Source organism: Microtus pennsylvanicus, chromosome 1 (genome assembly GCF_037038515.1).
Source record: "Microtus pennsylvanicus isolate mMicPen1 chromosome 1, mMicPen1.hap1, whole genome shotgun sequence".
NCBI lineage: Eukaryota > Metazoa > Chordata > Mammalia > Rodentia > Cricetidae > Microtus > Microtus pennsylvanicus.
Window position 1 is genome coordinate 208,968,821 of NC_134579.1, and position 26,277 is coordinate 208,995,097.

Consider the following 26,277-nt stretch of genomic DNA (forward strand, 5'->3'; position numbering starts at 1 on the left):
CTTCAGTTTCTCTTTCTCCTTCAACGAGACCCTCGGGCACACATGGTGTGTGCTGAGTGAAGATTTAATTCAAACCATTTTTCAGTTCTTAACTTTTCTTATATCTATAAATTATTTATAGGAGGTAGATTTAAGCTTTTAATTGCTTATGACTTATTTTCATTAAAACAAAGTTATTTAAAATGATCTACAATGCAAATAAAATTCTGTATCAGATACTACAGCCACAATTTGAACTGTCTAAACTGCCTAACAAGGTATATGCTCATTTCATAGACATTTTCAGAATAATTAGGGTCTTATGTGGATAACTACCGTATGCTCCAAATTCAGCACTTCTTGTGACGCTCACTCAGTAGAATGCTATTCCGCAGGCCCACTTAGGAACCTTTCTCTGAGATAGCAGCATCCTCATCTGCTCTGTGTGTGTGCCTATGTGCGTGTGTATGTATGCAGCATGGAGACACGAGTGCTATTCAGGTATGTTCTGGCTCCTGTATGAAGCCTTTGTTAACTTATTCTCCTGTTCCTCCAATTCTATTCTGCTTTTTTCCCTAGCTTTTGTTATTCGGTTCTCCACTCCACAGCATAGCTCCTGATTTGACCACGCACAATTAACCACTGGGTTCTTCTAAGAGAACAGAAGTTAAGAGTAACATCATGGCCTCAGCGGGTCTCCAGCTCCTTGCTTTCATCCTGGCCTTATCTGGGGTCTCTGGAGTACTCACTGCCACTATGCTGCCCAACTGGAAGGTCAGTGCAGAGCCAGGCTCCAACATTGTAACTGCTATCGTGCAGGTGCACGGGCTATGGATGGACTGCACGTGGTACAGCACTGGGATGTTCAGCTGTACCCTGAAATACTCCATCCTGTCTCTACCCGTCCACGTACAGACGGCCAGGGCCACCATGGTGCTGGCCTGCATTCTGTCTGTTTTGGGGACCTGCACTTGTGTAGTGGGGATGAAATGCACTCACTTAGGTGGGGACACATACACCAAGAGCCAGATCGCCTTGGCTGGAGGAATCTGCTGCATGGCTGCAGGGATTGCTGGCTTAATCCCAACAGTGTGGTACACCAAGGAGATCATAGAAAATTTTCTAGATGTGACCATTCCGAAAAGCCACAAATATGAACCCGGAGGAGCTGTCTACATCGGGTTCATCTCAGCGGTGCTACTACTTATCTCTGGTATTATTTTCTGCACTTCTTATATAAAAAAGAACCCGAAACCACGGATCTACCCCACCAGGCAGAAACAGACCTCTACCTGGCAGCCAGAGAACAGGTTAGCATATAACCTGAAGGATTACGTGTAAGAGCTGTGCAGTGAATGTGCAACGAAGCTCTGGGAGCCTCCTAAAACCTTATTAGAATGAAGAAAACGAGACAAAATACTCTTACGCTCAACTTTCTTTACAAAGAGGACAAAATATTAAAAAAAATTATGAGGTACTTTAAAATGACAACAAACTACCATATACAATTATATCTGTCTTGAATTTCTTTATTTTCCTATTATTGTATTCATGTTTTATTTAAAAGTATATAATTGAAAGAGGTCTGACTATATTAATAAGGCGATGGGTGACAGCATTAATTTTTAAAGATATATTTTAGATTAGTTTTTTTGTAATTATGAAGTATAAAAAGTACCTTCCCTTGGTGTTGATCAAGGATATCGCCTATTCTGCCCTCTGGTGGACAATGCCTGAGTAGCTGGTTTCTGTTTTAAAGCCACAGGATGGGGAGGAGACTCCAGTACAGAGGACCAGAACTCATAAGCCATCAGCCCCAAGCCCCAGCTTCCATCCTAATTTATCATGTGTTATGATATAATGTATGCAAACTAAAATTAGATACGATTCATGAACTGGTAGATGCTACTACAGCATATGAAAGCCAATATAAGCACAAACTAAAATATGGCACTTTCTAAGTACAAGCCGACTAATAAGACCTCTGCTTGCTTTAAATACCCAAGGGCTGCTCTCTCTTTTGCATCTAGAAAATAGATTAAGTTAATTTCCCCAATTATTTATATTTACCCCATCCCAATGAATCTCACAGTTAGCACTATCTGACTCAGTCACAGTTTTCCCCCCATACAAGGTATTGGAGAAGCCAGACGGCCTCCTGTGTGCTGGGGCTCAGAGACATGCTCCATTATGCTTGGCTCAGTCATTTTTAAGCTGTACTTTTTTCCTCAAATTTTATTCAAGTTAACAAATCACTGTTATCTTATAAATGAGCATCTTCAGTTAATAGAAGTAAAATAACTTTTAAAGTACAAAGAAAGTTTTTAAAATATACATTTAAATTATGATATGCAACTAGGATATTCTATCAAAAATTTGGACTTCCCATTGGTGCAAAGAACACTGTAGGTTTTCCAGTAATTTGTTTGTTAATTCATTGCTCATAAAACAACTTCTAAGAGAAAAAAGATTGTACATTAATGACTTAGAAAGAGAAAAGAATGTTTATGTGAATGAATAATTTAAACTTGCATAATCAGAAAAGAGACTAAAATATGTTAATTCCATTACTTAGTAGATTTCATGTTCTGAAGCAGCCATGCTCTATTAGGACAGCTGCAGCCAAGTTTTACATCTTACCGACCGTTTCCTGCAAACTTTCTTCAGGGGAGCAAATACAACAAGTCACACTCATGAACTAACACAAACACGTAAAGACTCACCTCTGGTTTGGGAACAAAAGCTTTCCCTGGAATGGTAAAGAGGTGCTCAACCTTGCAGAGGTACTGGGCCATAATGGAAAGGCGGCTGCGCTGTTGGCTTCCTGTAGTGGCTACAAGTCTCTACAGAAGGCCAAAAGTAAGCAAACAGGTTAATCCCATTTGACTAGGCACATCTGACTCAAGACAAATTATTACGCTTCACACCCCCCCCCCCCCCACTATCTGACACAAACCATGTAAACAAACATCATTAGCAAGACAGGCTGTAGAAGTGTCAATTGTACCATGTATAAGTGCTGAAAAAACTCACATAAACTCTCTAAGTGACTGTCTGAGGTTTTCAAGCTACTGCTATATTCTACAACAGAAAGTCATATGTAAACAATTAATAAACACTGTATGAAGAAATTAGCAAATAAACAAGGACTATAAAGATGGTTTTAAAAGTGCTTCCTTAAGTATAAAAACTTTGACTATTCAAGCACCTTTGAAATACAGGCTGTTCTTGACAATTTATGCAAAAATTAGGACATTTCCTTTTGACCACCCAAACACTCATTTTTGAACTGAACTCAGCACATAAAAAACTGATAAATAAAATGTAATTTGCATGAAAATCTCAATCATACTTTTAAAAAGAACTTCAATTTCCATATATAACATATATAAAATTAAAATTCAGATAAAAATTATATAGTATCAAGAATGGCCAAGACACTCCTGAATAATACCAACAATGCTCATGGGAGACTCACCCTACCTGTATCAAAATTAAGGCAGTATTGCTACAAACAGAGACAGACCAACAGGACAAAAAGACCCAAGAACAAGTGGGCTTCTGATACACAAGAGACGGGATTCTCTTAACAAAAGAGAAGGACAGACCATTCATTAAATGGTATGGGTACAATTAAGCATTTACAGAGAAAAGACAAACTGCAATTTAATTAATGATAAATGAAAAACAAAATTTCAGTCTTTTGCAGGTAATATCTATGACCCAAAGTGGAGAAGATGCAAAAGCAGAAGCTACAAAAGATAGATCTTTTTCTGTTAAAATTTTCAATCAAAACACTATCAAGACACATCGTACATTCAGAATTGTGTTTAGAGGGTCAAAGAATTAGTGGTCACAATATGAATGAGATGCCTACACACTAGGCATTACCAACCATAAGATAAACAACCAGGAGATATAAGACAAACTATGGCAGATCAATGAATTATAACCATTAACTAAGTTACACATATAAAAAAGCAGAGATGTGCAAATTAAAGCCAAGACAATCCATAGTTTCACAAATGAACACTATAAAAAAGTTCATCAAGGGTAGAAAGAATTAGATGCTACAAGGATTCTACGCTTGGCAGTGAGAGTGGAAAGGGCACAAACTGGTATTTATATACCAATGTTGGACAATAATTTGTCAATAAAGGCTGAAGCATATCACTTACACAAAAGAAGATATACGTCCTCTGCAGCATTATGCACATTATCCAAAAAGTTGAAAATTATAATTCTACCAACAGGTAAATGACTATAATTTTGCCAACGGATATGAAATAACTGTTAAAATGGGTAGCAGGGATTACTGGCATAGGTTACGTCCATCAATAGAGTATAGATTTTAAAGTGGCAAAAACCAGTGTGATATAATGCTTACATAAAAACCTTAGGATTTCTGTGTGTGCCTACATACATACCTACAATACAAATAGGAGATGTGTGGGAATGGCAACTACTACTTTTCACACAGTTCAAACCCTAGGAAGAAGGGCTATAAACACACACACACACACACACACCATTTGACATTATGGGAAAGGCAATAAATATATGTTAAAATTGGGTAAGACTGAGAGTAATAGGTTCAAAGATCACTCATCTTTCTAAAATGTACCATGTTTCTGTGTTCTTGAGCTCTGAAGACATCCCAAAACTCTAGTGATCCGTTTAGGATCAAGGTCACGGACACTAGTAATGATTGGAACAGCCGAAGCCAGGCACAGGACAGGATGTCCATGCTAGGCCACCGTCAGTGCTCCCAGAGCAGGTGCTGTTGGATTTTCACTCTCCGAGGTCACTGATGGGCATCAACTAATCTAACAGCTCATTTCCATTGCTGCATCTAACCTGTTCTGGGCATGAAAAAAAATCATATAATTTGGCTTTTTAGAACTTTATCTTAAGACTAAAATGGACTTTGGGGTGCTGGAGAGATGACTCAGTGGTTAAAGCACTTGCTGCACTTACAGAGAACCTGGGTTTGATTTCAGCATCCACATGGAAGCTCACATCCATTCATAACTTCAGTATCAGGAGATCCATTGGGAGCCCTGGACAGTAGGCATGAATGTGTACATATGTACAAGCAAAACGTTCATACACACAAAATAAAATATATAAACTGAAATGAAACAAACAAGGTTTTGGCTGAGAAACTGAGGAATTTCCTCTGACATGTCTGGAGATCGCACAGCTTCTATGCTGACATCTCCCATCCATCTCGTCACACCCCCACCCCACCCCCTTCCCATTTTAAGCAACTGCTTATCTTCATTGGCAAAGCAGAAATGATTAGGAAACCGAGTTCAAGATAATGAAGTGCTATAGCATGTAAGACACAGAAAATTGCTCCTCAGTATAATATAAAGGCAAGAGATGTATATATTCTCAAATAAAACCTCCTGCATTAGTCCCCAAGTGCTTGGATTACAGCACAATCCACAGGGCCAGTGATAAAAGCATCTTTAAAACTACAATCCAGCAAAAATATAATCATGAAATTTAAAAATTAACCCAAAGAATTGGCCATCATGGATTTCCTTCTTAAGGCATTGCTAATACGCTACTTTACATTTGAAAGATGTGTTTCCAATGATGAATTCAAAAGAATTTAAAAATTACTTTAAAAAGCAAAAACCTGAAATGGGTGTAATTATTCTAACTGGACTTAAAGCACAGTTAAATACATGCCACTCTGAGCATGAAGCGCTTAGGACATGGAAATGGAAATGGGGGTGTTCTAATCTAGACTCTGGGTCTAGTCAATCTCCCTAGCAAGTACACCAGGTTGTGGAGATATTTTAATTTAGAACAAAGCAGCACACAGAACTGTTAATCCATTGAGCAAAAAGTCAAGTCACAGTCCAAGAAGCCTGCAAAGACTTTACACTAAAAGCTACCCTGAGAAGTTACTGAGCTAATAACCATTTACATATGTATTGCCATTTTTATTTAGACACAGCACAGGTAAAGCTATGAACACAAAAGTCCATCAATAGAGGATTTTTTAACAATAAGAGGTCTGGACACTGAATGAGTTAAGTTTTCAGTAGAAGGAAACCATCAGCTCTTGAGCTTTAAAAGTCACTAAGGACAAGAAAACAAGGCAAGACAGAATTCCCAAGAAGAGTATTTCTTTTACTTTCTTCTGTTATTTATCTAAAATAATTGTAAGGAGAAAAATTATACTTGTTGATGTGGGATTTCCCTCTGTATGCTGTGATTACTATTAATGAATAAAGAAACTGCCTTGGTCTGTTGATAGGGCAGAACCTAGATAGGCGGGGAAAACTGGACTGCTGAGAGAAAGGAGGAGGAGTTAGAAGCCATGGAGCCACCAGAGACGGATGCTAGAACTTTACCCAGTAAACTACAGCCATGTGGTAATACACAGATTAATAGAAATGGGCTAAATTAATATGTAAGAGTTAGTTAATAAGAAGCTAGAGCTAATGGGCCAAGTAATGATTTAAATAATACAGTTTCTGTGTGATTATTTGGGTTCTGGGCAGCCGGAATGAACAAGCAGCTCCCTCCAACAATTTGTATTTGTGAATTTACAATGTTGGACCAGGGACAATGAATGTTATGTCATTAAGAGAGTGGTGACATCTTCCCTTCTAGGGATGTAACAACCATCCAATGTCTCCTGGAAACAGGAGACTGAGGTTGATGTTGGACCCACTTAAAAACCCACAGGCCCAGCACAATGGAGAACTTGAACCTTGTGACTCTCCTAGGAAACACAGGATCTGTGATCCAGTTCAAGTGCTGCCCAATCTGTGAAGACAATAAAGCACCCCAGTCAGTTTTCATTATAGAGAGAGTTCAGATGAGGTTTGTTAAGCTCTAACTACTGCTACATAGTCTTGACTCCTTTTCTGAGATGTAACACCATTTAGATGCCCTTTAATGCATCCAGAGTGAATTATGTTTACATCCTATAACCCTAGAAAAAAGAATAAGAGGAGGGCACTTATTGGATTCTGCTTTCTAACTCACAACAAAGTCAAGGTTAAAAATGCTTTCTGTTGCTAAAATCTAGAATATCACGCACAGGATTGTGATCCAGAGCAAACAGGATATGTAAGACGATGGCACTACTCAGTCTTCCCTCGCGACTCTCATCTGTAGAAATGTGACATCAGTCGAACGGACCAGTTACCCACACTTCTAATGCATTCCATAAATTACAGACTTGCTATGAATTCAATATTCATGTAAAAATGTAACTAAAATTAACCTTTGTTGAAGAAAAATAATTGCCTATGGTGAAGTCAAAACAACACTATCATTAAAACCCAGAGCTGCCAGCTGAGTCACTGCAAACATGACTCCACTACTCCACTCCTCCGCTCTTTCCTCAAAGAGAAAGCTCAACACTTCCTCTCTATTGTGTTGTTCAAGAACAAAAATACCAAATAATCACAGCAGGAGGAAGCGAATCTACTGGTGTGGCACGATCAGAACTCTACCCACTAACCGTGCCCTCTGCCCTAACCTTGCCTTTCACTGCTTCACTCCCATTGGGATTTGATACTCTGTTCACTTAGCAGTAATTCAGCCTTAAACTTTCTCAAACTGGTGTAACTGTTTCTTCATCACATGCAAGCATGACATGTATTTGGTCAAATTAATCTCTCTCAACCGATCTGACCTGACCTGAGGGCTCTTCCTGAGGAACCCCCTTCTCTGTCCCACAGACCCTGCTGCTCCTGGGACACCTCAGCATGTCCCTGAGGTCTCTAATCAGAGCACAGCTTTCTGCAGAGTACTTCTGATAAGAGACTTGTAAAGAGCAGATGGCAATAAACGGGGCTGGAATTTATATGCTAACAACAGTAAAATAGAGCTTACTTTTACTATATACAAAAATCAATCCCAAGTGAACAGAAATACCTTCATAATCAAGACATAAAATGATTTGTTCAGATATGAAGCAACCACAGATTAAAAATTAAGAATGTCTAATTTTCAAGAAAGGAGATCAGCGGGAAAGTGGGGAAAGACGAGCAGGTAATGGGGTGTGTGTGTGAGCAGAACCAAAGCACATATGTGTGTGAGAATGTGTCACAACGAAGCCCATTATTTTGTATAATTAATACATGTCAGTAAAAAAGTTAAAGAAAAATATCTAACTCTCAAGACACTGTAAAAAGACAACGACAATATAAACACAGAGAAAGGCAATTTGAAGTATACTGCATTAGTACAGAGAATACCAGCAAACAGAAGACAATCCAACAGAAAGATTAGCAGTTCAATGTAAAACACCCAAGTGACCCCAAGCTGCAACGGTGCCCCATTTCATTAAAACTCAGCACAATACACCAACTTCCCTAGGTTAATAAAAAATGTGTAGGTCTAGTAAGACCAGGAGCTGGCAAAAATATGGAGCAAAATGAACTCACGCACACACTGTTTTACAGAAGTATAAAGGCCTGATGACCTACAAAATGAACTCACGCACACACTGTTTTACAGAAGTATAAAGGCCTGATGACCTACAAAATGAACTCACGCACACACTGTTGTACAGGAGTATAAAGGCCTGATGACCTACAAAATGAACTCACGCACACACTGTTGTACAGGAGTATAAAGGCCTGATGACCTACAAAAATGGTAAAGCATTACCTACCAAGACTGAAGCTCCTGGGCACATATCTTGTCCCAAACTGGCCCTTGTGCCTAAGAACTTTCCGGACAGTTCTGTTCACAATAGTAAAGCACTGATATAAACCCTGGTTCCCCAACAATGAGACTGGACAGATTACGAGAGTGAACACGTAGCCAAGACAGAGAGCAATATAAATAAAGGATAACTATAAGCACATGTGTGAATCCTACTAAGATGTTTACAATAAACACACATATTGGATGACTCCTTTAAAATGGAGCTTAAGAGTGGACAAACCTAAAGCACACGACACACATGGGTACAAATCTAGTATCAAGACTACAGAAGGGAACAATCCCAAACTCAGTCCTTATTACCTTGGTAATGGGGAGATGCAGTCAGAGCGAGTTTGCAAGTGCAGATCTGTCCCTACGCTTGCCCTCACTGTCTTATCTTGCAAGCTACCCTTGTCCACCCTGGAGATTCACTTCGTAAATTCAGAACAGTCAGGCCATGAGAATGCAGGCACAGCAGGCATCAAATGAGGGGTGTGTGTGTGCCATGTGTGCAGTGGGGTGGGTAATCGGGTGCCAAATTTGTGATATCATTTTTTCACTGTCATCCTAAGGATTGCAGAGGATCAATTTGAAGATGGCACATCCCACTCCCAACATATGAATGTAAAATCAACATCTTGCAGCTCTCATCTCTCCTGGGTTTTGTCTACGGCAGTGTAGGCCTTGTGCTGAACACACAAGGTCTCCACTGGGAGCTTCTAGTGGTTGTGTCTGCTATCTTCATTACATGTCTTAACGTTTGGATGTGTTTTTCCACGTGTAATGGAAAAGTATTAACTTAGAAAACACAGCCAGTAATAAATACGAAGTAGTATTTGGTTTGGAAATTTGATCATACAATGAAATACCCAGGAAAAGACAAGACCAACCTCCGCTACCTCCTTTTGAAATGTTAGCGTCATCTGGGTTCTGCCGTAGACGAAGGGTCCATTTCTAAGAGAGGCGTTTTCAAGCCACTTGATGATCAGGGGAGTTGAGACACTGAAAGGCAGATTTCCAATGATGTGTACATTTGGAGGATCTGTTTGGTTGGGGGAGAAGACAATTTGGAATGAGTACATGAACATATTCTGAGAATGATCTTAATAGCTTCATTGACATTTAAGTATGATAATCAAATAAAGGCAAATGAAAAGACACAACTTGGCATTTTTCAGTTCTCTTAAAATGTATTTTTTTCCACAATTAGCTTTGTATTTATAGATGAAAAGGTTCTAGAAAAGTTCATAAAATGAGGTGTTTTGATGGAAAAGGCGATTTTCCTTAAATACACTGAGTTTAAAGTGCCTGTGGGGTTCGCCAGACCATCAGAGACCCAGGAGGGGGGTACAAGATGAGCCTAAAATTTGAATGCTTGAAATACTTAGGAGGGAAATAAAACCAAAGGAATAGGTAATCTAGGCAAATCCTTAGCACGAGAAGATGCCGTAAAAGAAACATCTCAGTATCAAACAAGTGGCCTAGAAATCAAAAACAAAACAAAATGCTACAAACTCCAAACCCTCAAGCCACTGACAAAGAACAGTTCGTTTCCAAAGGCCGAGGAGACATGAAGGTGACATATGACACTAAATGGGTGAACCAGAAGGGTGACTGTGGTCCTACTGGGGCTCTGTACTAAGAAACCAGACTAGAAACACGAGTTCCTCTGAAGGAGCCTGACCCTGGAGCGGCTAGATCTGCAAAAGCCCTTCCACTTATCCTCAGAGTTTCTGCTAGCAGTCCATATGCTCTGTATCATCTGCACTTCCAGGACACTGCAGGGTCCTGGTAAACATCTGTCTTGAAGGAGAAGTGCCTTGGCTGGTCAGAGTCACTACTATGAAGACAAAGGAAAAAGAGAAAGGTCTGTGAGTGGCCTGGTTTACACATGAAAAATAGTTACCAATACTTGGTATAGTGTCATAAAAATACAAAGTTTATTTACATAGAAACCACAACTTGAATACTTGAAACAAAGAAATAAGAATTAGGGAAAACTCAACCAGGTATGGTAGTGCATGCCTGTAATGCCAGCACTTGTAGGCTAAAGCAGGAGACTTCTCAAGTTCAAGATCAGACTGGGCTATATGAGGAGTGACCACCCTTGGCTATAGCATGAGACTCTGTCTTAAAAAAACAAAACAAAACAAAAACAACCATATTCTGTAAGAATGAGAGGAGTAGGGAAAAATGTATAGTAATTCTTATCCAAATAATCAAAATGAGAAGCATTTAATAAAAAAAGAAGAAAGTAGGAAAGCAGAGAAAATTACAATGCACATTATTTAATTCTGTTTAGGTGGTTTTCATATAAATATGTAAAAGGAAGCACTTTATTTGATAGGTGATAGCTGAAACAAATATCTGTGATATGATCAAAACAAAAACAAACACAGACACACATACCCCTGCCACTTCCACCCACCCAAACAAACAAACAAACAAACAAACACAAAGGCTTACCTACAAATAGCTTACCTTCGTCCCACTGTCTCCTAATGTGGTCTGGAAAAGCCTTTTCTACCTTGTATGTCAGCACATCTCCATGGACAATCCTCAGTTTCCCCGGTGCTGCATCAGAAAGCATCTAGTTTACAAAAGGTCAATAAAATCAGCTCAGAAACTTCAGGGCAGCAAAAGCATTTAATCTCTGGGAAAAGCAAACACTAGGTGAACCAACAGGACACTGTGCCCAGTGTAACCACTGTGTTTCCGCTTATCACAACAAGGGGAACGTATAGTAGCAGAGACTAGTGTGACAGCTTAGGATTTAAAACATAGCATACCAGTCTAACTTGATAGTCAGAATGACTTGTGTTTCTGCACGGTCAGAGTTAACATAACATACGAAGAAACCTTAGAGTGAAATACTGAGATTCAAGAGCAAAGTATATGAAAATGAGTTTGGCCAACTGAGCCTGCATAGCAAATGTACACAGAAGAATCTGCATGTAAACCAAACTGTTAATGGACTCTTCGAGTACATTCAAACTAAGTAGACAGTCCCTTGCTGTGCTAGGCGGCACCTGACAATCTGAGACACTCTGACTCATCCTTGCTTTCCTGAACCACAGTCACTGTCACTTGAACAGTCCCGCATGCTTACACAACAGTTACTACTCAGCTGTTTCTATTTCCAATAGTCTGTTTCCTTTTCTTCTTCAGTCTTTCTTAACACAAAAGACAACAACAAGGACTTGGGACTTAGCTCAGTGATAGAATACTTGTCAGAAATACAATTCTGTGGATTCCACTCCAGACCCACTAAACGAAACTAAAAACAGAACCTTAACGCTCTTAGGCCTTTCCTCCTTAACTTCAGTCCTTAGCATCATATACTAAAAGCCAGCCTTAGCTTAAATGAGCCCAAGGCTGAGCCGAACTGGGTGTGAAGTCCCCCTGCATCCAATACAAAACTTACTTCTTGATATCCTCGGTCAAGTAAAAACCATGCAGCTGAAGACACCTCTGTTCCCACTGTCTCCGACTCTTTTACAGGTCTTTGGGACCCAACTCCCCATACTGGGTCACCTTGTCCAACCTTAACACATGGGGAGGTGTGTAGTCTTCCTAAAACTTGATACGCCATGTATGGTTGATACTCATGGGAGACCTGCCCTTTCCTAAAGGGAAACGGAGGAGTGGCTTGGGGGATGGGAGCAGAGGTGAAATTGGAGGAGGGACTAGGAGAAACGGAGAGAGGGAAAATTGTGGCTGGGTTGTAAAATAAATTTATTAAAAACAAACAACCGTGCAGTCCTGAGCTTACCATGCTGAAAACGCAGGACTGACTGACAGTGAGAAACGTCACTGCTGAGGTAGACTACATGAGAAAGGGTGACCCCTACCACACTCCACACTGCCTCAGTTCACTGCTCGGGGTACCCAGGCTCCAACGCAGTTGCTGAGATTTGAGAAATGGCATAGGGCTTTGTAGGGATGGCCAACAAGTTCATGGAGAATTCTGCCTCTTGGTTCTTCCTCCCTCATGTCCTTAAAGCTCCCCGCCCCAACACTTTCCTTCTGTCCATTTCAAACAACTGCTAGGAAGGTTGAAAGGGGCTCACGGAAGCCAGAGGGAGATTCTTTCCCCTCTGCTCTATCCTGTGTCAGAGAGGAGACCTGAGCCAGGCCATAACAGGATGGCTTCCACGTCTGCTCACACTGTGCCACGCCCACAGTTCCTGACAGCACTTGTAACAAGCTACGGCAGCCGCACACGTGTAGGTTTCTCTCTCTTGAACAAGTGTGCTGCTTAAGGGAAGATCTGTTTCTTGCCTACTTAATAGAGTCCATAGCGACAGCACTGCACAGCAGGCATAAACACGCCTTTAATAAGCAAAAGAGCGCAGACTACTGCACAGCATCCACGGAGCTGAAGCGACTGTAGATGCGGCTCTCGAAATCTGTGGGGCAGAAGAATCTGCAGAGATTTACATCAGCAATAAGTGAGACAAGATTATACAACAGTGTGAAGTGCAGAGGCAGAATGCCTGTTTTAGTAAGAAGGGGGCACTTTAAATTTAGGATAGTTAATTTGACATGATTATTTATCAAAAATAATTGCATTACCTCTGACATTAATATACTCAGATTATTTTAAGCCATCATGGTTTGATAAAATTTAACTCATCAGTTTCAGATAATATGTTGTATTAAACAGTTATTTCAAGACACTAAAAACTCAGAGAGTTGTTAAGGGATATTTGATAACATTATAAAAACAGTGAATTTAATGCTAACATTTACCAATAATAGAGAAGGCTAGGTTTTTTTTTCTGCAATTATGCTTCACATAATTAAAACAAAACAAATTAGCATGTCAAAAAACAAAGAGGCAGAACTGAAAGCTTCTGTTACACAGCGTCAATATATATAAAAAGTAATTAAGTAATTAGTAGTTACAACTAAAGCAAAACAATGTAAACCCGCCTCTCTGGCATTAATTAACATGCTCTGATAACTGTTTGAAATGTTATTTCTCCATACTCTCACATCCACAGCTACACACTAGAGCTGACAGCAATCTACTTCCCTACTACAAAGCTACACACTAGAGCTGACAGCAATCTACTTCCCTACTACAAAGCTACACAGTAGAGCTGACAGCAATCTACTTCCCTACTACAAAGCTACACACTAGAGCTGACAGCAATCTACTTCCCTACTACAAAGCTGCATTTCTAGTCTATTTCTTCCGGACTCCCCTTCAGGTTTAGCGCCCAGCCATCACAGCCCAAATCCGTCTGTTTTTCCTTGACAACTGTGCAGCTTCAGTTTTGCTTGTCCAACTCCTCATGGTAGAGGGAATGAGCTCATGTATGGGGTGTCTGTGAGGGTGACAAACCACCTGAACTGCCATTATGATTATAGAAAACGCCCCTTTAAACACCTAAAGTGATACTCAGCAACAGCACACAGATTCCCTACCCCATTAGAGATAATGGAAAAATATTCTCATCAGGTCATGCTATTGTGGGGTGAGAGAAAATCACTCTTACACTTCTAAAACATTCCAAGCATACACTTCAAAACCTGGAGAGGGGTTCAGAGCACAACCCACTGCTAACAGGTGGGCATCTATCTACACAGCCACTCACAAGCTAGTCCATTATTTTAATGTTGGTTTTCAATATATTCTTCCAAAACGCAATGCGAAATGGCTCTGAGTAAAAGATGTTCACTAAGGCTTAAAAGAGTAGAAAATCAAATCATAAATAAGAGAAGCACACACGTAAAATTGACTGCCGCTAACACTATCAGAAGAACCGCGAGCTTCTGGCTTGCATAATGGCATATACGATTCTTACCCTGTTAGAAGTAATTATACCAATTCCCCAAGAGAGAAAATGGTTCTTTCCATGTAGATTTTGTAAAAGGTACATGGAACAATGAAATGGCTGTGCCTTTATAAAGGTCAGATAACACAAGCAGAAGCATTTTCCCTCTAATAGCCAGAGCTGTGTGACAGCATTCTGCAGGGGGTGGAACCGTGCTTGACCCAGGTACCTTTTTGGCAACTTAAATTGATGAGAAAAGAACCCATGCAATTCTTGGAACTTAGGCAAAAATTAAAATTTCCTCGAGAACAAAAAGAACTATATCAAATAGCTATTTGGTAGGTTTCCTGCCACCTTCTCACAGTAAGGGGCCCAGAGCAGCCAACACTATATGAGCTAAGCATAATTACCTTCTTCCTAATTCATCATACAATAGAACCCAAATACCACTGAAACAAATACTAGCAGAAGGGCTAGGCAAAACTCTAAAGCAAACACTAGAATGATGTGGGATTCCCCTCTGAATGCTGCAGATGTGTTTTGTTACCATTGGTTCATAAAGAAGCTGCTTTGGGCCTATGGCAGTGTAGGATAGAGCATGGCGGACATTCCAAGCAACGCTAAAGGTAAAAAGAAGGCAGAGTCAGGGAGACTCATGTAGCTCCCTCAGGAGACAGATGCCGGATCCTCACCAGTATGTCATAGCCTCTTGTTACATTAGCAGAAATGGGTTAATTCAAGATGTAAAAGCTAGCTAGAAATATGCCCGCATTATTGACCGAAGTGTGTTGCAATTAATATAGTTTCTGTGTGATTATTTTGGGTCCGGGCAGCTGGAAAACAAATGAGCAGCTTCCTACTACACTGGAAGAATCATATGAGATATGATAAATAGAAAGTTAGAAAGTTAAAAAATGTATTGTTTTGAAGAATGTCAAAATAGATGAAGTCCACTATTATGAAGCAACTTAAGTGGATGCTACAATACCTGTTTTTTAAAGGAGAATGTGGCTCCAGAGTTGGCGCTTGCTTCTCAAGCAGGGCAGAAGAAGCGGTAGTAGAAGCTTGTTTGCCCAGCCCCATCACGGACTCAAGGATACATGTGACTAGGTAAATTTCCTTGGCAGTGCTGAACCTTCGTGTGTCAGCAGGTGTGGAAAGGAAAGGCGAAGCTGGAGAAATTTCAGCAGTAAACTGGGGTCAAGGGCTAGCACAGCTCGCATCTGCACGCCAGCCTCTATCATTTCTCAAACCGGGAGCTTTCTGCCATGCCTATTACAAAAAGCCTGAGACAAGACTAAAATAGTCAATGATTCCCTTTGTGGCTCTAAAATTCTAGTAAGCACAGAACAAATCGGTTGAGAAGAACCCTTGAGCTTCCTACCCTAAAATGGGCAATGAGACACCAGACATAGTCTGCTTCCCTAAACCCTAAGTGAAATATGCATACAGAAAGAATTTTCAGGCTTTTGTGTGTACTTTACATATTAAACACTAAGACTGTGCTTATACCATAAAATCAATTTGAATAAATTTGCTATGATGTGCCATACAAGTATAATTTCTGAACACAATGAAATGAGAATAATAGAAAGCTATATGGAAAAATGCAAATTAAATGATGGATTTCTAAATAGCCCACAAGTCAAATACAAATCAAAAGAAACATAGAGGTTAAAAGGAAAATTTGAATTTCTTTTGAAATGTTTAACTTTAGTATCTCAAAAGCGGCTGTGAAACAGAGCACTCAGCGGTCAAGTCTTCATATAAACATCAGCTGTTATAGTTGTTAATGGGTGGCACAAATGAGAACGAGACAAATTACTTTTAATGGAATTAAAGACAAAACATGACACTTCAAAATGTGCGGTTTTCTGACAAAGCAGAAATTTACGGTATTAATCTTTAAGACAACAGAAAAAGCTTGGGACCAGTGACTCAGCTTCCACCTTACAGTAGCCATAGCGAAAGCAGAACAAATAACCCAAGGTAAACAGAGATTTCAGAGCAGATGCCAGCAGGGAAAACACAACAGTCAAAGAAATTAAAGCTGTATTTTAGTAATCAATAAAGTCAACTAATCTATAATCAGATCAATCAGAAAATAAAGGTATACATAAATTACCTGTATCATAAAAAGGAGAGGTGGCATTACTAAAGATTGGTTGGGCTAACACTAAAAAAATAAATAAATACAAGTCACCATATTAACAGGCTCAAAAAGAAAAACATTTCAATAAAACTAGGAAAAGGAATTTTTTTTTTTTGCAAATTCAATATTCATTGATTATAAAAAAGAAAACAGCATCCCTTAGCAAACTAGGAGCAGAAGAGACCCCCCTCTGCTGGAGGTGACCTGGAAAATCCCCATAATCACAGCAGTAAAGGCTGAATGTTCCACAGAGTCAGAGTAAGGCAAGGCTGTGCACTCCGACTCCTGTCCCCAGTCAGCGACAGACAAAAAACACACGCAAAGGGATTGCCTAGAATGGAGGAGGCAGAGCTGTTTTTATTTAATGACATGGTAATACAGACATAAAATAATAAGAGATCTACAAAGCAGCCACTGATAAATGAGTTTAGTAAAGTTTCAAGATACAAAGTCAGCATTCAATAAATCAATGGCAACAGCCCACTGGAAAGTAAAAAAAAAAAAAACTAGAATCATGTACAAGAGCATTGGAATGCATGCAATTCTCAAGGGTAAATCTGGTGTGTGCAAAATTTGCACAGGAAGAAGTATAAAAACAGTGTTAAGAGAAAACAAAAATAAGTTTATATACAATATTCATAGGTCAGAAGTTTTTTTATCATTACTGAATTCCCACCTACATTAATTTTTAGTTTTAACCTAATCTCAATCAAAAGACAATGTACATAACCAGTGGAATGAACTGGACTCCAATATCAGCATCAAGGGGACAATTCTACAAGCAGACAGCTACAAATGAGAGAGAGAGAGAGAGAGAGAGAGAGAGAGAGAGAGAGAGAGAGAGAGAGAGAGAGAGAGAGAGAGACGAGCAATAGAATCTGAATCTCTGAGCTTTTACCTAGCCCCAACACACAAAAACCGAATCAATTAACAAAGATCTAAAGTTAAAAGCTAAAACAATTAAAACACAAATACAGGAAAATTTTGTTTGTTTATAGCCCTGCCTGTCCTGGAACTCACTTTGTAGACCAGGCTGACCTTGAACTCCAAGATCTGCCTGCCTCTGCCTGGCATATTTACTTATTTATTTATTTATTTTAAAGTCTTAGTAATTGGTTTTCACAAATATTCTAAAAATATGACACAAAATTGTATTTAAAGGAAAAAGCTGACAAATTTTGTACTTAGTACAAGTTATATTTCTTTTCAATCGACATTGTCAAGAAAATGGAAAAAGAAGCCATAACTGAGAAGATATCAGCACAGCATGTGCAGGATCCATAAACAGCGCTCTAGATTTAACCAGACAAATGGACCGCCACTAAAGAGCAAAACTACCTAAATAACTCCTCAAATAAGCACAGGTGACGAGGAAGCGATACACGCAATCATCAGTCCTGGGGAAACACTAGCAGACCCACAAGAAACCACTACCTACAAGTCAGAAGGGTTCAAACAAAGACAACACACCAAAAGCTCACTGCACCAGGGTGTGCAAGCACACACAGCAAATGCCACTCCGCTACATCTGGTCAGAGTGGAAAATAGGAAAGCTACCTTAACAGTCTGGTAGTTTTGCAACATAAAATAGCATAGGCAGGACATCAGACCGTATACCCCTCGGTCTTCATTGGAGAATAGTAAAAGCATGCATTTATAAACAGCTGCATGCGAATATTCAAATGGCCTGCTGTGCAGTTGCTAACAAAGTCCATCAAAAGGTGAGTATCTACAAAATTCGTATATTTACACAGTGGACTGTTTATACAGCATCAAACACAGAAAGCTACTGATAAATACCTCAGGATGTGTGAAAATAATTATTCTGAGAAAAAGCACAAATATATACAGCATTAACTAACAAGTATATACAAAATTATTAGTTATATATAAGTCTAAAAAAGGGGAGAAAAATCTTGCTCCTGATCAGCTATCCAGGGATAAGCAAGGGAGGAAGAAGAAATCCATTACAAGTCCTTCTCACGACCATGTTTATCATCTTTAGTGTGAGGACAAGACCATAGCATGTCAGTAATTAGAGTATTTCCACAAGTGTGGTTTATGAAGCCTCAATAAAATTGCAATAAACCTGTAAAACAAAGTATTTACTGGACAATGCTTCTGAAATATTAGCTATCATTATAATTACTAATGTATGAAAGAAAAGAAACTTAAGAAGAATCTGGACTCCTCGCTCAAAGAGAGGCATGTTTCTGACCTTATCTCCAGCTTCGAGCTCCCTGAGACATAAAATCTCCTTACTCCCCTTCATAGAGAATCCTTAGTCACAAAAACAGAAGAAAAACAAACGACTGTAATGAGGAAGAACTGTACAACGTGAGTGGTACATTACCAGAAAGCAGTTTGCTATCAACAGTGGCCTGGATCAATCTTAAATCACCAGAGATGCCCAAGACATGGAAGCAATAACTTGATGTTAATAAAGATTCACTGAAATCACACATGGTGGTGCACACCTTTGAATCCAGCACAGGCAGGCAGGTCTTTGAGTTCAAGGCCACCCTGGCCAACAAAGTTCTAGGCCAACCTGAACTACACAGAGCAATCCTATCTTGGAAAACAAAAAGCAAAACAGAAAGATTTACTGAATAATTCCAAGTGTCAGGCATCCACTAAACACTAAACAATTCTACAAAAAAAATGAGGCAAAATGCCGCTTTCCACCAATGGGCACACTCGTCACAGAGTCTAAGCTAATCCTGGCAGCCAGAAGTGAACAGGAGTGTCCCTTGCCACAAAAATCACCTACGCTGCTTCCACACACTGAATGGGTTTACGTACCTTTCCAATACACAGAAGGGACGTTACGTGCATCACTTGGTACCCTCTTCCCCTACAGCTGTCTCATGATTATGTTGTCACAACTGAATCAAGCTACAGATGGCAGACTTTCATCCAGAGATATTTTATAAATTATTACACTTTCTTTAAAAAATAATTCTATTAGCTTAGAAATCACTAAAATGGAATCCTTAAAATATATCACCCTATTTCTGCTTTTACTCAATTTTATGATTAATTTAGGACATCTAATAGAGCACAGCTTTACATATTGAAACATTCTTTACGGGAAAAAGAAGCCTAGTTGATAATTTAGTACCTATCATTTCTTTTTAAGGCAAGTTCCTTTCTCACAAAGAAGACACTAAGAATTCATTTTGCTGCTTGTGAAACAGGTAAGAAATCAAATGTACATTTCCTCTGATTTATCCTGAATTATCTTTGATATTAAAAAGTATAAAACCTCTTAATAACCAATGTTACTATTTGCTTTGACTATCCAATGACATTTAGTCAGCTGCTATAATATACACACAGTCCATTTCCCACACGAGACACTGCTTTGTGGCACTGTCAAATGCGGATATAGATACAGAGGAATAAAGACTCAGATCTTTATCCTTGTGCCACTTACATTCTAAAGGGGCAAGACCAACAACAAGAGCAATACAGATACAGTGTGGCCAGTTTTGAAAAATTTAACAAAACAAGGTAAAGAGTTGTTAGGAGGCAGGGACTCCAGGGAGGGTGTTGGAGAAGAGGAGGGTGGTGGCTGCCCCTTTGGTCTTCACACATCTTTAATGAACAGAGGATAATGTATAAATTAATGTGAAATTAACACAGATTTTATTCATCTGATTAATGGGGAAGATGCATCACAGACGAGAAATATGAAAGTAAAAGAACACAGCAGTTGTCAGTATCTTTGTCACCAGAGATCCCACCAAAATCAATACTCCTGCTTCCACTGCCAATGGGGACGTGGTTCTTAAAGCAAACAAAACCAAACTCCATACCACTAAGTTTCACACACGGTCCAGAACACTTAGCATGTATCACTCCCAGAATTAAGTCAGCAATCTGAAATGAATTCTGACGGGCAAAACTAGATACAAGTCAGCATCAGGCAATTATCTCACACATGAAAACCAGACAAAGCCAGATAAGAAAAATGAAAAATGAGAAGACTAGTTTTCTAAAGCAGTGGCCACAAAATGCTGTGAAATAATCCTTCTGTACACTGTAAATATGTATTGTTCTCGGTATTAATAAAAAGCTGATTGGCTGATGGTTAGGCAAGGTTTTAGGGGCAGAGAGAGGGTGGAGCCAGAGGAGTCGCCATCCAGACATGGAGAAAAAACAGGAGGTGCAAGCTGAAAGAGAGGTAAGGCCATGTGGCAGGATGTAGATTAATATAAATGGGTTAATTTAAGTTGTAAGAGTTAGCTAGTAATAAGTCTGAGCTATTGGCATTTATAATTAATAAATTTCCGTGTGGTAATTTGGGAATGACTGCTGAGACACTCCACCTACAATAAAATCCTATATTTTATTATTGTTTTGGTTTTGTTTTGCTTTTGAGACAAAGTTTCTTTGTGTATCCCTGGTCTTGGAACTTGATCTGTAGACCAGATTGGTCTTGAACTCAAGAGATCACCTGTGGTTAAAGGTGTGCAACACCATTGCCTGACTAAAATGCTACATTTTATTTTATTGGGGGTTTCTCAAGATAAAGTTCTCTGTGTAGCTTTGGAGCCTGTCCTGGCACTCACTTTGTAAACCAGACTGGCCTCAGACTCACAGAGATCTGCCTGCCTCTCCTCCTGAGTGCTAGGATTAAAGGCATGTGCCAACACGCCAAGCTAAAATCCTAGATTTTAACAAAATTTCTCCAACTATTCTAACATATACAGATGAGTATTTGAACATACTATTTTTAAACTATTTTTTTCTTTTTTTTAAAAGTAGAAGAACAGTGGGTAATTTTATTGTTCTGTTAAAGTCACGTAATAAATTGCTACTCAAATGGGTCTAAAGTTCAAGGCTCTTTTAAAGTTTGAGAATTACATAGGAATCAAAGGCCAGTCCTCAAGAGACTCTTTTGAGAAATTTCTTTAAAAGATTCCCGATATGATCTGTCCCATTGTTTGCCAATGCTTTAAAAACTCCACATCCCCCTTATTTCAAACTCTTTGTAGGAGGGAGGCTGCTAGTTAGTTCCCAGCTGCTTAGCCCCGAAATAATCATACAGAAACCATATTAATTAAATCACTGCTTGGCCCATTAGCTCTACCTTCTTATTGGCTAATGCTTAATTTTTTTTTTTTTTTTTGGTTTTTCCAAGACAGGGTTTACTCTGTAGCTTTGGAGATAACTCTTACATATTAATTTAACCTATCTCCATTAATCTGTGTATCACCACATGGCTGTGGCTCACTGGATGAAGGTCCCAGAGTCTGTCTCTGGTGGTGGCTCCATGGCTTCTCTCTGACTCCCTTTCTCCCAGCATTCCATTTAGTTTTCCCCACCTAGTTCTGTTCTTCCCTGCCACAGGCTTGAAGCAGTTCTCTATTTATTAACCAATAAAAGCAACACATAGACAGAAGGACCTCCCACACCAACCCTCAAACCTGTCTCCTTTAATTTCCACTTACTTGTCTTATTCTTTTCCTACAATAACCAAGACAGGTCTCTTCTCCACTGCTAACCTGTGATGGGCAAACTGAAGACACTCACTCTGGATTCTCACAATTCAGGTGAAAAATCCCCAGACCTTCATCTATTTCCCCATAAGAGCACCCGCGTCTCTGCAAGTCTCACTCAAACCTCGTCTACGGTTCTAAGTCGTGCAACTTCTTTCTTTATGCATAAAAATTCTCTTGTAAAAGTGCTTGAACTCTTGATGAGGCCCCAGCATGTATCTTGTTCATCTTTTATGTGTGAAAATACTTTTTGGAACCTAAAGTTCTCCAAAGTAAAAGCAATTGGTCATTATTGACATTTATTTTTATTTATTTCTATAGAACTGGGCCATAATATGCACAGCTTAGAAATAAACAAAACCATAGAAATGATTAGTTTATTTAGCATCTACATGTAAAGACCATGTGGTATTCCTGTATATCACACAGTTTTCTAGACTTCTCTAGATGACAGAACTCTAATTTGTGGGCTAGGACCTGGAGAGCTGCAGCTTGAGACCTGCCTGCAGAGGCCTCGGTCACCTGGGGGACTTCAGACCATGGCCTAAGATTTCACTCAGTCTTGAGAACTGCCTGCAGAGGCCTCGGTCACCTGGGGGACTTTAGATCATGGCCTAAGATTTGACTCAGTCTTGCTTGCTAAAAAAGACACTTTAAGTCATCTCACCTGTAATCCTGGAATAAATCGAGTGTCCTTTTCAACCACCAGAAGTTCAGCAACATTGGCATTGAGAATGGATCTTGTGATTCCCCCAGGCCCGGGGCCCACTTCATAAACATAAACATCTTCTAGATTGCCAGCTTTTCTTACGATTTTGTCTAAAAAGAAAAGAGGTCACTTTATTATCATGACAACTTTCCTAATATCCAACATTACTATTAATTATTTAGCTCTCACTCTGAACCAACACATAATATTCTACATCACTGTACTGCACCAGTATTCTGACAATACTGCATTTTCTTTCTCCACCTAACCAATCAGTTCCCAAGACTGGCTAGATGACCAGGCGGCACTTCACTATAGCCCTGCGACATCAAATAGCTGATTATTTTCACATTCATCCTCCCATTGTCATCAGCAAAAATCCAAAAGGAGGATGCAGACATCCCTGTTTTCCCCCAGAGTTATTTGGAGGTCAGGATGACAATCACAACCAATGCCGACTAGACTCTGAAATTTGAATTCTTGATTGTTTCCGGAAAAAGGTTTAGATTTACAACTTGAAATTTTAAGGGCTGCAACACACATGTTGAGAAGAAACTACTATTGCTTCAGTTTGTCAAGTTAGCAGAAGCTAAGACATCACAGGACAGGGTAGACTAAGTTCACTGCAACTCATCACTCTGTGAAACACAATGGAGCGCCCTGGACACTGGAAATTTTACCACTGAAAACACGCCACTGCATACGGACACTGCACAGCTCCAGGATGGATACTGATGATCAATTTGGGTAAACTTAAAAGCAAAATGTTGCGGACCCACTACCAAATAAGTCCAGAAAGGGAATCAGCACCCCCCAACCGGCTGTTTTGGGTGACGTATTCACATTCTCTTACAATTCTATTATCATTTATCTGAACTACACATCAAACATCATGAAGAAAAGCAAATGGCAGAGAGGAATTCCACCCTAGGTGTGGCTTCCAAAACCAATCCTTGTTTTGTTACAGATTACCAACTGTTCTCTCAAAGGGATGGAGAATAATTTATTCAGAGGGAGAACTATGAACTTCATATTCTGTCTTAAAACCAGAAAGCGGCAACAGGTGGGGCGGTGGTTTCATTCCTAAGCCCCACAGGAACACTTAAATACACCCAGATGCCAAAGATGCAGCATCAAATCCCTAAGTCTGAGTTTCAAACTCGCTCCACCCGAGCTCACCAGAACAAGTACCTTTTTCTCCTTTCACTTCGGTTCCCACAAAAAGGAGTGGATAAAGGAACCCTAGAACCTGGAACTTACTCCGGGGGAGGCACAAGAGAGAACACAAATTAAATGGCTGGGGGAATAATCAATCTGACAGAGGTTTGGGGTCCCTACGGAGCAGCCATTAACTGAGTGAGCACGGTGGCACGTGCTTATAATTTCAGCATTTGGCAGGTGAGGGCAAGATGATTAGCAAGGCAAAGTCACGTGCTGCAGCTTAGACACAGGAGGCTGTCTTAAAAAACAAAACAAACAAAAAAAACCAAACCAAGCTGTATTTCAGCAGAGAATGGTGCTTTCTATTTACTATTTGCTCATGGCTGGGAGAGGATAGTATTAGCTATTGCTGGAACAAAAGAATCTAACAGAGGGTGATCTTGGGTTCTTGTTGACCTTTTAATCAAATATAGGCTGAGAAAACTTAAGGGGGTTAACTGTTTTGCCTACATTAATTTAATATTGTTACAGGCAGAAGAAAGGCTCCAAGTTCGAGAAACAAACTACTCATTTATGCCTTGTGGTCCATGCATCATGTATTCAAAATTGATTGTTTTGGGGGGTATCCCTTTTAAACGTAGGAAGAGGGGCAAAATCTTAGTGCTCCGTCAATTAGTGCCCTTATTTGCAACCACATTCTCACAATCACACCTTGCAGAAAGCATCACTAACATGTGGAGGTAGGGAAATCAACAAACACCTGTGAAAACTCAACAAAACTTGGGTGTCAGACTGGTGACCTTCACCCTATGTAAATTTCACAGTATAAAAGTGACTTTTAAGAGGCACGAAGAGGTCAATTTACTAAACTGCAAACTCAAGGCTGTTGCAGCATCATAGTCAAGCGTTGGCACAAGGTAGCTGTTTGCACTGTTTGCTTAGTATGCATTTACAGAGCGAACATCGATTCCCTAGAGGGAGTCTTAGACTCAAGAAGTGAACATGTATCCTATTCACTATTTCGGATTACGGTTTTGAAATAGGGTCTGTCTCTAACTGGCGGCAATCCTCCTGCCTCTGTTCCGCAAGTGCTGAGAAACTACCTGGCGCACGCTAATGACGGACAGATAGGGAACAGGGTAAAGAAACACTAAATTAAATCCCGCTCAGTATAAAGAGCGCGGGAAGCAACTCCGACAGGTAGAGCCGTCCACCGCGGAGCGTCGCCTCGGCCCGAGGCTTCACGTCGCGCTCCCGGGCTCCAGGAGCAGCGAGCTCCGAGCGGTCGGGGGAGCGCTTGCCTGATAGCCGCCCGTCCAGCCCGGCTCCATCACCCGCCCGCGCCCCTCGGGAACCCCCGGGCGAACTGACGACTCCGCCACCTGTCAGCCTCAAGTCCAGGAGGAAATTCTGGGAGAGCTGCTTCACCGCTCGCAGTCCGAACAACTTAATGATCTCCCGAATGGTGGGCAACGGGGGAAGGCGGAAAGAGCCAAGCTTCCCCGCGGAAGCCATGAGGCCGACACGCGCAGCCCGGCCCCCACGCCGCGGCTTGAAGGTTCCACTCCGAGGGGAAGGCGGGGCCTGGAGACGATGGCCCGCCTCCGAGGCCTTTTTATTGGTTGGAGAAACCTACCGGAAATGACGAATACTAACAGGAAGTCTGTCAGTACCGGGAGACTACAACCGCGTCCGGCAGAGAGCGGTGCAGGCTGGGTGCGGAGAGGGGCGGAGTCTGAGGGTGGGCGTGTCTGGTGGGCGTGGCCTTGTAGCCCTGCTCTGGGAGGCTCCACAGGCCTTTCGAGGGCTAGACTTTCGATTAGTAGCGGGAAAGATGGTGAATTGTTTCCTGTTGGCAGTTTTTTCCCGCCACAGGCTAGATATTTTTATTTCCTCGCGCCTCTTCTCTCAGCCTCAGTGTTTTCTTCTATTAAGTAGATCAAAATGTGAGCGCCTCTTAGAGTGGCCACCCTGTGTATGATGCATGGCATGGCGTGAGGTCAGCTTGTTGTCAGCTGCAGCCAGTTACCATAGCAATGATTTGTCAGCTGAAGGAGTTTCACCCGGGTCCCTGATCTCATCGAGGTTTGTGGGGAGCGCTAGTCACTAGAATTCCGACTCTTCAGACCCACCAAGCTGAGGAGAGACCTCACCTTTTAAAAAATTAGTGTGTATTAATTTTACAAAGTTATGGGCTTGTTTGTGACTTTTCCCACGTATGCCCATAACATACCGTGATCATACTTACTCCCTCTATAACCTCTATAACCATCAGTTTTTTCCCCGCTCCATTGTCTTGTCCAC

The 26,277-nt window shown here is 40.4% G+C and overlaps 2 protein-coding genes across 4 annotated transcripts in view; one reads left to right on the forward strand and one right to left on the reverse strand.

The window, feature by feature from the left end:
* Nucleotides 1–25,559, reverse strand: part of Tfb1m (transcription factor B1, mitochondrial) — a 39,614-nt gene extending 14,055 nt beyond the window's left edge. For 2 of the 3 annotated variants that reach the window (XR_012908003.1, XR_012908004.1), the window contains exons 1-5: nucleotides 25,356–25,545; nucleotides 22,771–22,922; nucleotides 11,146–11,254; nucleotides 9,555–9,706; nucleotides 2,703–2,822 (exon numbers count right to left, since the gene is read on the reverse strand). Coding sequence is in view for 1 of the 3 variants with exons in the window: in XM_075950277.1 (XP_075806392.1) it covers nucleotides 2,703–2,822; nucleotides 9,555–9,706; nucleotides 11,146–11,254; nucleotides 22,771–22,922; nucleotides 25,356–25,488 (666 nt within the window). In the remaining 2 variants the exon portion in view is untranslated. Of the gene's footprint in view, nucleotides 1–2,702; nucleotides 2,823–9,554; nucleotides 9,707–11,145; nucleotides 11,255–22,770; nucleotides 22,923–25,355 lie in introns of all 3 variants that reach the window. The other variant, XM_075950277.1, reaches the window with a different exon arrangement.
* Cldn20 (claudin 20) lies at nucleotides 661–1,339 on the forward strand. The gene has a single exon (XM_075959292.1). The coding sequence runs from the start codon at nucleotides 661–663 to the stop codon at nucleotides 1,318–1,320; it is 660 nt and encodes a 219-aa protein (XP_075815407.1). The 3' UTR covers nucleotides 1,321–1,339.
* Nucleotides 25,560–26,277: the final 718 nt, after the last annotated feature.

Excerpts from the sequence above, each read along its gene's own strand:
- Cldn20 (XM_075959292.1), top strand. The coding sequence starts at position 661 with ATGGCCTCAGCGGGTCTCCAGCTCCTTGCTTTCATCCTGGCCTTATCT.